This window comes from Haliotis rufescens, unplaced genomic scaffold (genome assembly GCF_023055435.1).
Source record: "Haliotis rufescens isolate VD_foot unplaced genomic scaffold, xgHalRufe1.0.p SCAF_72, whole genome shotgun sequence".
In the NCBI taxonomy this organism is placed as follows: Eukaryota; Metazoa; Mollusca; class Gastropoda; order Lepetellida; family Haliotidae; genus Haliotis; species Haliotis rufescens.
Window position 1 is genome coordinate 1,344,391 of NW_025964364.1, and position 13,977 is coordinate 1,358,367.

Sequence of the window (13,977 nt, forward strand, 5' to 3'; positions counted from 1 at the left end):
TCCCAATCTTCAGATAACACACTAGTCAATGTTGAAATGTTTCCCCAATCTTCAGATAACACACTAGTCAATGTTGTAATGTTTTCCCAATCTGCAGATAACACGCTAGTCAATGTTGAAATGTTTCCCCAATCTTCAGATAACACACTAGTCAATGTTGTAATGTTTTCCCAATCTGCAGATAACACGCTAGTCAATGTTGCAATGTTTTCCCAATCTTCAGATAACACGCTAGTCAATGTTGTAATGTTTTCCCAATCTTCAGATAACACACTAGTCAATTTTGTAATGTTTTCCCAATCTGCAGATAACACGCTAGTCAATGTTGTAATGTTTTCCCAATCTGCAGATAACACACTAGTTAATGTTGTAATGTTTCCCTAATCTTCAGAAAACACACTAGTCAATGTTGAAATGTTTTCCCAATCTTCAGATAACAAGCTAGTTCATGTTGTAATGTTTTCCCAATCAATCTGTGGGTTTGCGAGGAAGTTTTACATTTTTAAAAGTGTTAAACCAAAAATCTATTTTATCGCGTTGAATACTTGTTGCACTTATTACATGCAAGTAATCGTGAACATGAACAACATTAATATTTTTAGTGGCCAGTCGCAAGAAGATTACATGGAGTAAGCTCCCCTTACAAGAAGGGACGTAACTCTGTGTGCCGTGCTTTGGTGAGACTTTTTCACATGTCCGTTTGTTTTGTTTATGTTGTGATTCTGACATCGCGCATCTGTGAATTGTTGTTTGAAGTATATATTGTCAAAGGAGTGGCCTGTGTTTATACAAGGGTTATCACAATGCTAATCCCATAAACACGATAATGCGAAAATGTGTTGAACGGCCGATTATGCTCATTGAACTCGGCTCAACAAATAGCTAACGCGTGACCGTATATGACAGAATGTAAAATTTACACAGAGTCATTGTGAAGATACTCGGGGATAAAGCTCAAATACTCAGAATAAAATACCCCGCTTGCATTTCAATATAATTAATGTTTATCATGTCCACTCTCTGATAATCATGATAATACACCCACTTAGCCTAATGCATAAAGGTTAATGTTATTTTGATTTTGAGAACATATCAGTTTGTTGACCAGTTCTTGTAGTTTGGCGCAGTGCTCTTCTGCCTGGTCCTCCTATCAGTCATGGCTGGACTGGTCTGGACTGTACATACTGACATGCATTTACTGTATTATTTCTAACAGTGGTTAACAAAACTCATCTGTAAGTCTCATCGTACATCACCATGGAAACTGGACAAGACACTGAAATTATGAAACACAATCCCGAGCAGTTATATGATCAGATGGTTTTATTATAGCATCCATGTGAGGAAATTATAAGACACATACTCATTCAAAACAATCTCCATGTTATACACATATCAGTCTTTCACTTCAAGAAATCTTCATTTTGCTCATTTGTAGTTTTGATGCAGTTATTCTGCCTCCGAACCATACTATGTTGGACTGCCTCCCTGGTCTTGTGGTAGAGCGTTTGCCCGGAGAGCGGAAGGTCCAGCATTTGCTCCCCAGCAGTGTCAACAAAAGACATTAAAAGATTGTACTTGTTGTTACCCTGCCTGGCTCTCAGCATTAAGGGGATACAACAAGGACTGGTTGGCTCGGAGTCAGTATACTGTGTGAGTGGGGTATTCATGTTAAGCTGCGCAAGGTATCTCAGGGTGCTAGCACTATAAATCGCATCAGTCCTGATTAGTACAAGCAGCCATACACACATGCATGCACGTCGCTATGTACTGCAATAATCTTAGACGCAATGTTAAGTCCCATTTCACCTCACCTCGTACCACATTGAGGAATATATATTGTGATACAACTGTACTTTGGCAAACGTACACTACTTATCACGTCAGATATGTTTTAAAAGCGAGGATGCGAGTCCATAAAAAGAGGACAAATCCTCTTCACCAACAGATACTTTAGGGAAGCCTTGTCGTCAAACTTTAAAGCGTTGGCTCATCACGCTAAAGACCCTGGTTGGAATCCGCAAATCAATACAACTGGAATATTGCTAATTGGGTAAAGCCGCACTCACTCACATGCTGATCAATATACATGTGGATATGTTCACAGTTACAGTGACCCATGAGGTGAGGCAGCTGATGAGGTACTCTGCGCCAGCGTTGATGTAGCCATGGTAACAAGCTCTGATGCTTTCCTCCGAGCGCCACGCCCTGTACCTGGTGGTACCCGCCAACATCCTGTACACTCTCGCGGCGGTCACACACTCCTGGTTTGAGCTGCCTCCTCACAGCTTCTACGGTCTGTGGTGGGTGCAGTTCTGTGACTATCTGCGCTGTCAGATTATACCAGCATTCTACTCCGAGGAACCAGGTTTGTGGGAACTCTTTTGCTTTCTGTCTCTTTCCCTGGTGCTGAATCTACATCAGGAGCCTGTTCGTGAAGTTTATCATTAAACCTTTGTAGCAAGTGGCAAACAAGGATATCAGCGAAGTCTGTTCTTGAAGCTGTCTTTGCACAAATGTTAGCGACAAATGCTATGAGGAGGATCTAACTCAGACATCATGTTCATGAAGGAAAGAAGTTGTCAGAATCTGTTTCCCATTTGATATTTTCAAAATACATTTTACATGTTTACATTTTCAAATTATGACCCAGGTTGTTGATTGTGACCTGTGCCTAACAGTAATTTTCTATAAAAGATACCTTAATGCCACTACACTTCCGTACATAAGTTCATGGGTACACTGCCACACAACCTCACCCACAACCTCACCCTACACTGGTACACTGCCACACAACCCCACCCTACGCTGGTACCATGCCCAACAACCTCGCCCTACACTGGTAGGACCATACAACCTCACCCTACACTGGTACACTGCCACACAACCTCACCCTACACTGGTAGGACCACACAACCTCACCCTACACTGGTAGGACCATACAACCTCACCCTACACTGGTACACTGCCACACAACCTCACCCTACACTGGTACACTGCCACACAACCTCACCCTACACTGGTACACTGCCACACAACCTCACCCTACACTGGTAGGACCACACAACCTCACCCTACACTGGTAGGACCATACAACCTCACCCTACACTGGTACACTGCCACACAACCTCACCCTACACTGGTAGGACCACACAACCTCACCCTACACTGGTAGGACCATACAACCTCACCCTACACTGGTAGGACCATACAACCTCACCCTACACTGGTACACTGCCACACAACCTCACCCTACGCTGGTACACTGCCACACAACCTCACCCTACACTGGTAAGACCACACAACCTCACCCTACACTGGTAGGACCATACAACCTCACCCTACACTGGTACACTGCCACACAACCTCACCCTACACTGGTAGGACCATACAACCTCACCCTACACTGGTACACTGCCACACAACCTCACCCTACACTGGTAGGACCACACAACCTCACTCTACACTGGTAGGACCATACAACCTCACCCTACACTGGTACACTGCAACACAACCCCACCCTACACTGGTAGGACCACACTACCTCACCCTACACTGGTACACTGCCACACAACCTCACCCTACACTGGGTGGACCTGACGAACCTCACCCTCCACTGGTACCCTGCCCAACAACCTCACCCTACACTGGTAGGACCACACTACCTCATCCTACACTGGTACCCTGCCACACAACCTCACCCTTCACTGGTACCCTGCCACACAACCTCACCCTACACTTGGTGGACCTGACGAACCTCACCCTCCACTGGTACCCTGCCCAACAACCTCACCCTACACTGGTAGGACCACACTACCTCATCCTACACTGGTACCCTGCCACACAACCTCACCCTTCACTGGTACCCTGCCACACAACCTCACCCTACACTGGTACCCTGCCACACAACCTCACCCTACACTGGTACCCTGCCACACAACCTCACCCTACACTGGTAGGACCACACAACCTCACCCTACACTGGTACCCTGTCACACAACCCTACACTGGTATACTGTCACTCAACCTCACCCTACACTGGTACCCTGCCCAATACCCTCACCCACAACCACACCCTTCAATGTACCCTGCCACACAACCTCATCCTACTCTGGTACACTACCACACAACCTCACCTACAACCTCACCCTTCACTGTACCCTGTCACACAACCTCACCCTACACTGGTACCCTGCCACACAACCTCACCCTACACTGGTACCCTGCCCAATAACCTCACCCACAACCTCACCCTTCACTGGTACACTGCCACACAACCTCACCCTACTCTGGTATCCTGCCAAACAACCTCACCCTACACTGGTACACTGCCACACAACCTCACCCTACACTGGTTGAAACACACAACCTCACCCTACACTGGCACCCTGCCCAGCAACCTCACACACAACCTCACCCTACACTGGTACACTGCCACAAACCCCACCCTACACTGGTACCCTGCCCAACAACCTCACCCTACAATGTACCCTGCCACACAACCTCACCCTACACTGGCAACCTGCCACACAACCTCACCCACAACCTCACCCTACACTGGCACCCTGTCACACAACCTCACATTACACTGGTACCCTGTCAAACAACCTCACCCTACACTGGTACACTGCCACACAACCTCACCCTACACTGGTACACTGTCAAACAACCTCACCCTACACTGGTACACTGTCACACAACCTCACATTACACTGGTACACTGTCAAACAACCTCACCCTACACTGGTACCCTGTCACACAACCTCACCCTACACTGGTACACTGTCACACAACCTCACCCTACACTGGTACACTGTCACACAACCTCACATTACACTGGTACACTGTCACACAACCTCACCCTTCACTGGTACACTGCCACACAACCTCACCCTACACTGGTAGGACCACACAACCTCACCCTACACTGGTACGCTGTCACACAACCTCACCCTACACTGGTACACTGCCACAGAACCTCACCCTACACTGGTACCCTGTCACTCAACCTCACCTTTCCATGACCACCTCTGTGGTTTAGTTGTAGAGCACCCACCTGGAGAGTAGAAGGTCCGGGGTTTCAATCCCTGTCAAATCAAAAGACGTAAAAAGATGGTACTTGTTGTTACTCTGCCCAGCAACCTGCCACACAACCTCACCCACAACCTCACCCTACACTGGCACCCTGTCACACAACCTCACATTACACTGGTACCCTGTCAAACAACCTCACCCTACACTGGTACACTGTCACACAACCTCACCCTACACTGGTACACTGTCACACAACCTCACATTACACTGGTACACTGTCACACAACCTCACATTACACTGGTACACTGTCAAACAACCTCACCCTACACTGGTACCCTGTCACACAACCTCACCCTACACTGGTACACTGTCACACAACCTCACCCTACACTGGTACACTGTCACACAACCTCACATTACACTGGTACACTGTCACACAACCTCACGCTTCACTAGTACACTGCCACACAACCTGACCCTACACTGGTACCCTGTCACTCAACCTCACCCTACACTGGTACACTGTCACACAACCTCACCCTACACTGGTACACTGTCACACAACCTCACCCTACACTGGTACGCTGTCACTCAACCTCACCCTACACTGGTACACTGCCACACAACCTCACCCTACACTGGTACACTGTCACACAACCTCACCCTACACTGGTACACTGTCACACAACCTCACCCTACACTGGTACGCTGTCACACAACCTCACCCTACACTGATACACTGCCACACAACCTCACCCTACACTGGTACCCTGTCACTCAACCTCACCTTTCCATGACCACCTCTGTGGTTTAGTTGTAGAGCGCCCACCTGGAGAGTAGAAGGTCCGGGGTTTCAATCCCTGTCAAATCAAAAGACGTAAAAAGATGGTACTTGTTGTTACCCTGTCTGGCACTCGGCTTTAAGGGGCTAAAACAAGTACTGGTCTCTTTGGAGTCAGTATACTGTGTCTGAGTGGGGTACTCATGTTAAACTGCGGCATGGTATCTCAGTGGGCTAGCACTATAAATCAGCATCAGTCCAGACTAGTACAAGCAGCCACACACACATATAAGTGCAATAATCTTGGACATTTAACCCCACCTCACCTCACCTTTCCACACACCTCCAGGCATGTTGGTCTAGATGTGGACTGCTGTGTTTCAGTGTGGTACCACGTACTGCAGGGCCTCAGTCTGCTGGGATGGGGAATGCTGTCTTTGTCCATGATGCTGCTACTTTCCACACGACTAGATAAGTGCCTCCCGGAGCAGTTGGTGAAGAGCAAGCGTCAGCTGACTATATCTGGAGTTTGTCTTGTTTCTGGTGAGTTCAGATTTAGTTGTCACAGTATCAAAACAGTGTCTGTAACAGGCAACTACTGAGGTTTGGGTCAGTGTGACCCTGTTTGAATGTCAACCTGACCCAGACCAGCTCATGTAGTTGGGAAATAGCTCATAAAGAAATTAGGAATGGATGGAGATAATATGAACTGTGAGTCGCCATGGACACCAAAGACAACAGATGTTGAAATGATGGAAACTAAGTAACTTTAAGCATGCATGTCAGCTCTCAATTTGCAACTTATTTGGTCGCTATAGCGATCTATTTTTGTTTTCTTGGATCAGTATTTTCATGTCAGTCACCATCTTGTGCCTGGTCTTAACCCAAGTTTTACCACTAAAAGAGTTATTGTCATAAAGTTGACTACGTGATCGAAGCAACTGTATGAAACATCCATATATATCAGTAAACAAACTCTTCTGGTAAAACAAGCTCCAGGCATTGATCGAATGAAGCACTTATAGGTTATTAATCACTGCTAGTAATGTTAAGTGTTCACAAGGCTGTAGACAGTTTATGTTCGGCATGTGCTGTACCGATATTCCGGGAAGTGTAACATGGTGGCCGATCAGTCGATACAGGGAGAGTGTTTTTCAAAGTTTGCCCAGTTAAAAACGACACTAAAGTGCCACAGAGGTTTGGAATATGAATATGAAGACCATGACTCGCAGCGAAAATGATGGTTTGGCCGAGAATATTCACAAAGATTCGTCTGCTAGTTCTGAATGTTTTATGTCGTTGCTCACTTGAACTGGTTCCACTGTCAGTTCCACTGTCGGTTCGACTGTCGGTACCACTGATCTCAGTTTTAACTGAACTTCCGGAAAGCATATGCGTTTGATTTGGAATGTTTTTTTCTACTTGATTAAAAGTCTTTCTAATGACCAATGAAATGCTCTCATAACGTTTCGTGTCATTCTGAGAATGTAAGTTACAAATATCATTGTCCTGTTTCTGATCAGCGTTTTCAGCATCATGCCTTTATTATTGAAATATTGTACATGACATGGTGGTATTATATGTTGCATCATTAGTGTCTTGTGTTTTCCAATATGCTTCAACATGGGGAAAGGGTCAGACATTGCATGCTTGTGACAGTTGTCCTTGTGTCTGAGGGTTAGGGGTGGGGTGAAGTTTTTAGCAGTATTGCCCCCTGACCTGACGAATGGTGAAAGGGTCAGACATTGCTGGCTTGTGACAGTTGTCCTTGTGTCTGAGGGTTAGGGGTGGGGTGAAGTTTTTAGCAGTATTGCCCCCAGACCTGACGAATGGTGAAAGGGTCAGACATTGCTGGCTTGTGACAGTTGTCCTTGTGTAAAGTATTGCTCCCAGACCTGACGAATGGGGAAGCTGCCTTTATTTTTTAACATGAAGCATTATGTAGTCTTGCATGCTTCATATGTATTTTATGTTAACCAGCCTCACATTTACAATCTTCATGAAAAGGTCTGCAATTGTCATGGTGTATGGGCCCTATGGCCCACCTCAAACAAAGGTTAATCACTGCAAGGTGTCTGTCTCACTTTGAAAAGAGATTTGATTAAAACCATCGACTTGTAGTTCACTGTTGAAGAGTCATTGGAATCCTTATAAGTTACCACTCCAGTGTTTGCCAAGACACAAACTTTTTTTCTGAAATACCAAGAAGTACCACAAGTTGATGGGAATTCTTGAATATCTCCCTCAAGAACTTCAAGACAGTGGTGTCTGCATGTAGAGGGAAGGGAGGTAACTCTGTCACTTGAGTCTTCCCTGTTTCTTGAGTCTATTTGGGTTGGTACAAAACTTGCAGAATGCTGATTTAATGCAGTGTATTGTGAAAATAACACCTCATGTAATTTAACATGATTTATTTATCTTCACGTTTTTATGGATTCAGATTTTTTGTTGCTACTCCCCGAGTTCCTTTTCAGAATTGTCACCTGCTGGTGTATTATGTCTCCCCATGGTCTACTATTTCTTCTATATTTTTACATTGTATCAACTGTAGTGCTGCTTCATTAATGTATTAATCAGAATCTGTACAGAAACTGTATTTATGTGCTACTATCATGATTATTATTTTCTGTATTTGCGAATAAAATTTATTGTAACAATTTGAACTAATGTATCAAAAAACAGGAGAGGGGAGAAATCTGTTTTCGTGAGTAAAAACACATTCTAGTTTGAATTGATGAGCATGTTGTTGATTCTTTTGTTTTGCCCATTTAGATGTACAAACTATCTTTATTTGGTAAAATTGCTATAAAAATTAATTGTGCATTAATACTTGAGGTATCTTTTGGATAAACAGTAACTAGGAATGCAAAACATTAGGGAAGTCAGCTGGGGAAGAAACATGGTCCGGTCCAACTACTGGGAGGCCCACATGAGGTTCCTTTGCAGTCATAAATAAATCGTTTTTGATCCTATTAATGGGCTTTGTCTTTTGATTAGGTCCGCCGACCTAAGGTAGACTTCCTAATCCCAGCTGGGACAACATCCTGCCCAGCAACAATATACTCTTACACTCAGTAGTGCAACCCATAGCATACAACTGATGACAATCCATGTGATTATAAACATAACAGAACACTATGAGTCAATATAACATAGATTTATTGAAGCTTACGTAAAATCACGACACTACACCGAAATCCAACTGTTTCACTCCATTGCTTCTCAGTGTCCCTTCAAAGGGTCCACCGGTTCTGGGAACATTTCTCATCGGTCCTCGGTCAACATTCAGACATCCAGGACATGGACCTCCCCCCACCGGTTCTGGAAACACCTACCACCGGTCCATGGGTGTACCAGAACACCATCCCACCGGTGAACACCACCGGTATTTCGCTGGGAACGCCTGTAACATAAATGGGTATACATATAACAAGCTCCCCTACTTAATTGTAATCCGTCCGATGAGAGCCAGCCAGCTCGAAACTAGTCACTAATAACAGAGATTACTCCTTATCTTATCTGCTGTGGAGGCTAGTAAGGGTGAAAGTGGATGTCAACAGGAGAAGAAACATGGTGTGGTCGAACTACTGGGAGGCTAGTTACGTGAAACTGGATGTTTATGTTCTTCTTATGTTTATTTATGTTCTTGTTTCAGTGTTTGCCATCTCCTCCAGCCTGGTGGTGTTCTATGCGAAGCTGGACGAGTCGAGTCCGGCCATGCACCCACAGATCTCCTGGTCCGCCATCTTGGCAGGCACTGCCTGTCTGTTTGAACTTCTGGCTGGCATCATGTTGATGCAGGTTCCCACATTCACGACATGATCTGGGCACACACCATCACACTTGGCATTTATTGAGTTTGTGTTGACATGAGCTTACATAACCACAGGCGAGATACTAGTCCACATTTGATGAGGATCGGAATGAGTGTCAAGGATGCTGACTATATAACATAGTGTCAGTGATGTGACGATGTTTAGAGATGGTGTCTTATACATGTTATTTAATTTTGCCATGGAATTGATGCATTTTTCAGATGTGTTCCTCACATTTCAAAAAGTTGTGTTTTGAGGTGTATATATGCGGGTCTGTAATCAAATAATAAACAAGCTCTCAACCCTAACCAATGATATAATGGATTGTATTTCATTAATAAATATGTTCTTGCCAAAGTCATAGAGCCATTCTTGTCAAACACAAAGCAATCTCAGACTCACTGAAAGTCTTTATTGTTCAAGAGAAGAGTTTATCTGTGAGTTAAGTAGAAGTAGAGTCCAGAGAGTACAATATGTGGCATGTCTAGAGAGTACAATATATCACCTTGTTGGTTGTGTTGGTGTTCAGAAAATACATTATATGACATGTCCAGAGAGTACAATTTGTGAAGTGTTCGAAGAATACCAAATGTGACATTGTTTGTTGTGTGGACTCTGAAGCATCTGTTGTCAGCCATGTAGCCTGTTGAACAAGTGTCAGTCATTAATTTGATGGAATGTAGTTATTCTTTCCATTCCAACATATGTTAGGGGACTTCAGTTACTGGGTCATTTGATGACTTGTGGTAGGATTCTGAGGCAGAAAAGTCTCCGTACCTCATGCTCAGTAGAACACGCCAATGATGATCCAGTGGTCCCCACTGACTGATTCTCCTGATAATCATTGTACCCCGATGGTGTGCTGCTCATAATATCAATCACTTATGTGACCTGACTCCGTTATTTACAGGCTGCTGGGATTTTTCAGAAATACTGCTAACTGTCAGAAAAACACATTCACTCTCTCTTTGTTGTCAGAGATTCAGACAGTGCCAGTAGCATGGTCTCAGTTGAGGCCTTCGGCTGCCTGGTCAACTCTGTGTGTTTGTTTTTTTGTTTGTTTGTTTGTTGTTTGGGTCTGGACTCAGCAATATTCCATCTCAATGACAATGTTCTGTAAATAATCGAATCTGGACCAGACAGTCCAGTGATTGACACTATGAGCAACTATCCACACCATAAGAGTATGATGACACACTATCAACCAAGTAACCACCCTATCTTACGACCTGTATAGGTTGCGGGGCCCCACATATAACCTGGAACACCACAGGTAGCTGGTGGGGATGGTCACTTTGCATCTAAACATCCAAGTTTTAAGACAAAGTAAAGAGTTTTCTATATACCTGGTATATATATTACTTTTACAAGATTAAGTTTGTAACTTGACTTGGCACCGCGACTCGCTGTGCAGTGTTGCATCCCCTGGGCACGCCAGAAACCCGGGTATGAATCCCGGTTAGCCCTGATTATGTTTCAAGGTTTGTCAGCACCATACCCGTGCTTGTGGGTTTTACCGAAGTGGTAAACGTCCGAGACCTGCATCACTTTGGGCTTTCCTCCCACATTAAGCTGACAAACCGTGATATAACTGGAATACTCTTAAAAGCAGCGTTAAACTCAGTCAGTCAGTGGGGGCACGGGTGGCCCAGTCGTCTAAGGCGCCGCGATTCGCTGTGCAAACCTATGATTGTGGGTTCGAATCCCGGTTCGCCCCGATAATGTTTCTAGCTACTTATGATTGCTGTCATGTTACACACTTAGATAGATGAAGATGTGGTTTCATCAGTGTGGTAAATATTTCAAATACTCTCTGGATCACCTGTGATTATCTCCCTTTACTGGGACAAGCTATCTCCACTTACTGGCCCTCCTACTGACATCAGTGGTGCCACCTGTGGTTGAGGGGGTTCATTGCTGAGGTGAATCAGCTAAAACCGTATTCATGAAATGTGAATTGATTGAATGCGTCTCCAGAGCTATGTCAGGGCTAATGTGTTCACCTGTCCGTCCCGTCCTTGTGAATAGTGTACATACACACAGTACTCTTTCTTTACCAAGTATTGGTTTTCTGTCCATCTTTGAACTGTTTTGAAGTGATTTATTGCAAAGCCAGTGGGTTTTCATTAGCATCATTTGGTACACAACAATTTTGCTATTCAAGCAAGCAGTGGCTCAGAAATACGGTACATTACTTATTACTGTGAGTACTGGCCTTGCAATATTGCAGGTTAATATGATCTGAGATTTCACCAAGTACTGGCTCAGAAATACTGTACATAATTAAGATCTGAAGTTACAGCGTGTGTTGGTTCGCTGGAAAGGAAGGGGTTCTTGAACAGAGCAACAGATGCTGTGAAAATGAAGGAAACTGTCAACTGAATGATCACATTGTTTTGTATTCCTGTTGGTGGTGATGGTATCGTGTTGTTTAAGGGACCGAGTATTTGATATTCTGGGAGGGGGATTTGTGATTTTGTATGGAGACTAGATGTGCTTTCAGCTAAAGCTACAAATCAATATAATTTTTAGAAATAAACGATCTGAAGCATAATTTAATTTTTCTGGAACAATTTATGTTGTTGATAAAGTAGCACCCCATCCCCCAATATCAAATGGTCAGTCCCTAAGAATGTTGTATTTCAAATACAGATGACACAGGGTGAATCTCATGTTACGCATGTGCAACGTTTTATATAGGAGACATTTGTATATTTGCATTTGCAAGTTTCTATTGTGAATGAATATTTTGCAGATGTATTGAAATAAAGTGTTTATACCAACTGAAATCATTATTGTGTTTTGAGTAAACAGCCAGTAGTTGACACTTAATCTAGAACTGTTTTTGCCTTCACATGACAGTGGTCAGTTTGCAACAGAGATGTCAGACACACTGTGTGTTGAGACACTGAGAGGGTTGTGAGAGAGATGGCAGACACGCTGTGTGGTGAGAGAGATGTCAGGCACACTGTGTGGTGAGACACTGAGAGGGTTGTGAGAGAGATGGCAGACACGCTGTGTGGTGAGAGAGATGTCAGGCACACTGTGTTGTGAGACACTGAGAGGGTTGTGAGAGAGATGGCAGACACGCTGTGTGGTGAGAGAGATGTCAGACACACTGTGTGTTGAGACACTGAGAGGGTTGTGAGAGAGATGACAGGCACGCTGTGTGTTGAGACACTGAGAGGGTTGTGAGAGAGATGTCAGGCACACTGTGTGACGAGACACTGAGAGGGTTGTGAGAGAGATGTCAGGCACACTGTGTGGTGAGACACTGAGAGGGTTGTGAGAGAGATGTCAGGCACACTGTGTGGTGAGACACTGAGAGGGTTGTGAGAGAGATGTCAGGCACACTGTGTGGTGAGACACTGAGAGGGTTGTGAGAGAGATGTCAGGCACACTGTGTGGTGAGACACTGAGAGGGTTGTGAGAGAGATGACAGGCACACTGTGTGGTGAGACACTGAGAGGGTTGTGAGAGAGATGTCAGGCACACTGTGTGCTGAGACACTGAGAGGGTTGTGAGAGAGATGACAGGCACACTGTGTGGTGAGACAGTGAGAGAGATGTCTGACACTGTGTGGTGAGACATTGAGAGGGTTGTGAGAGAGATGACAGGCATGCTGTGTGGTGAGACAGTGAGAGAGATGTCTGACACTGTGTGCTGAGACACTGAGAGGGTTGTGAGAGAGATGACAGGCACGCTGTGTGGTGAGACACTGAGAGGGTTGTGAGAGAGATGTCAGGCACGCTGTGTTGTGAGACACTGAGAGGGTTGTGAGAGACATGTCAGACACGCTGTTAGGTGAGACACTAAGAGGGTTGTGAGAGATATGTCAGGCACACAGCATGGTGAGACACTGAGAGGGTTGTGAGAGAGATGTCAGGCACACTGTGTGTTGAGACACTGAGAGGGTTGTGAGAGAGATGTCAGGCACACTGTGTTGTAAGACACTGAGAGGGTTGTGAGAGAGATGTCAGACACGCTGTGTGTTGAGACACTAAGAGGGTTGTGAGAGAGATGACAGGCACGCTGTGTGTTGAGACACTGAGAGGGTTGTGAGAGAGATGTCAGGCACACTGTGTGATGAGACACTGAGAGGGTTGTGAGAGAGATGTCAGACACGCTGTGTGGTGAGAGACTGAGAGGGTTGTGAGAGAGATGTCAGGCACACTGTGTGGTGAGACACTGAGAGGGTTGTGAGAGAGATGTCAGGCACACTGTGTGGTGAGACACTGAGAGGGTTGTGAGAGAGATGACAGGCACGCTGTGTGTTGAGACACTGAGAGGGTTGTGAGAGAGATGTCAGACACTGTGTGGTGAGACATTGAGAGGGTTGTGAGAGA

At 45.0% G+C, this 13,977-nt stretch overlaps 1 protein-coding gene across 2 annotated transcripts; it reads left to right on the forward strand.

Annotated features, from left to right (window-relative positions):
- Positions 1-608: 608 nt before the first annotated feature.
- Positions 609-10,571, forward strand: LOC124117283. 2 transcript variants are annotated; one of them, XM_046479095.2, is made up of 4 exons: positions 609-677; positions 2,108-2,368; positions 6,201-6,359; positions 9,472-10,571. In XM_046479095.2, exons 2-4 carry the CDS (start codon positions 2,185-2,187, stop codon positions 9,636-9,638), a joined length of 510 nt encoding a protein of 169 aa, XP_046335051.1. In that variant the 5' UTR covers positions 609-677; positions 2,108-2,184; the 3' UTR covers positions 9,639-10,571. The 2 variants fall into 2 exon arrangements, with proteins under 2 accessions (XP_046335051.1, XP_046335050.1); XM_046479094.2 differs by lacking the exon at positions 609-677 and adding an exon at positions 845-1,653.
- Positions 10,572-13,977: the final 3,406 nt, after the last annotated feature.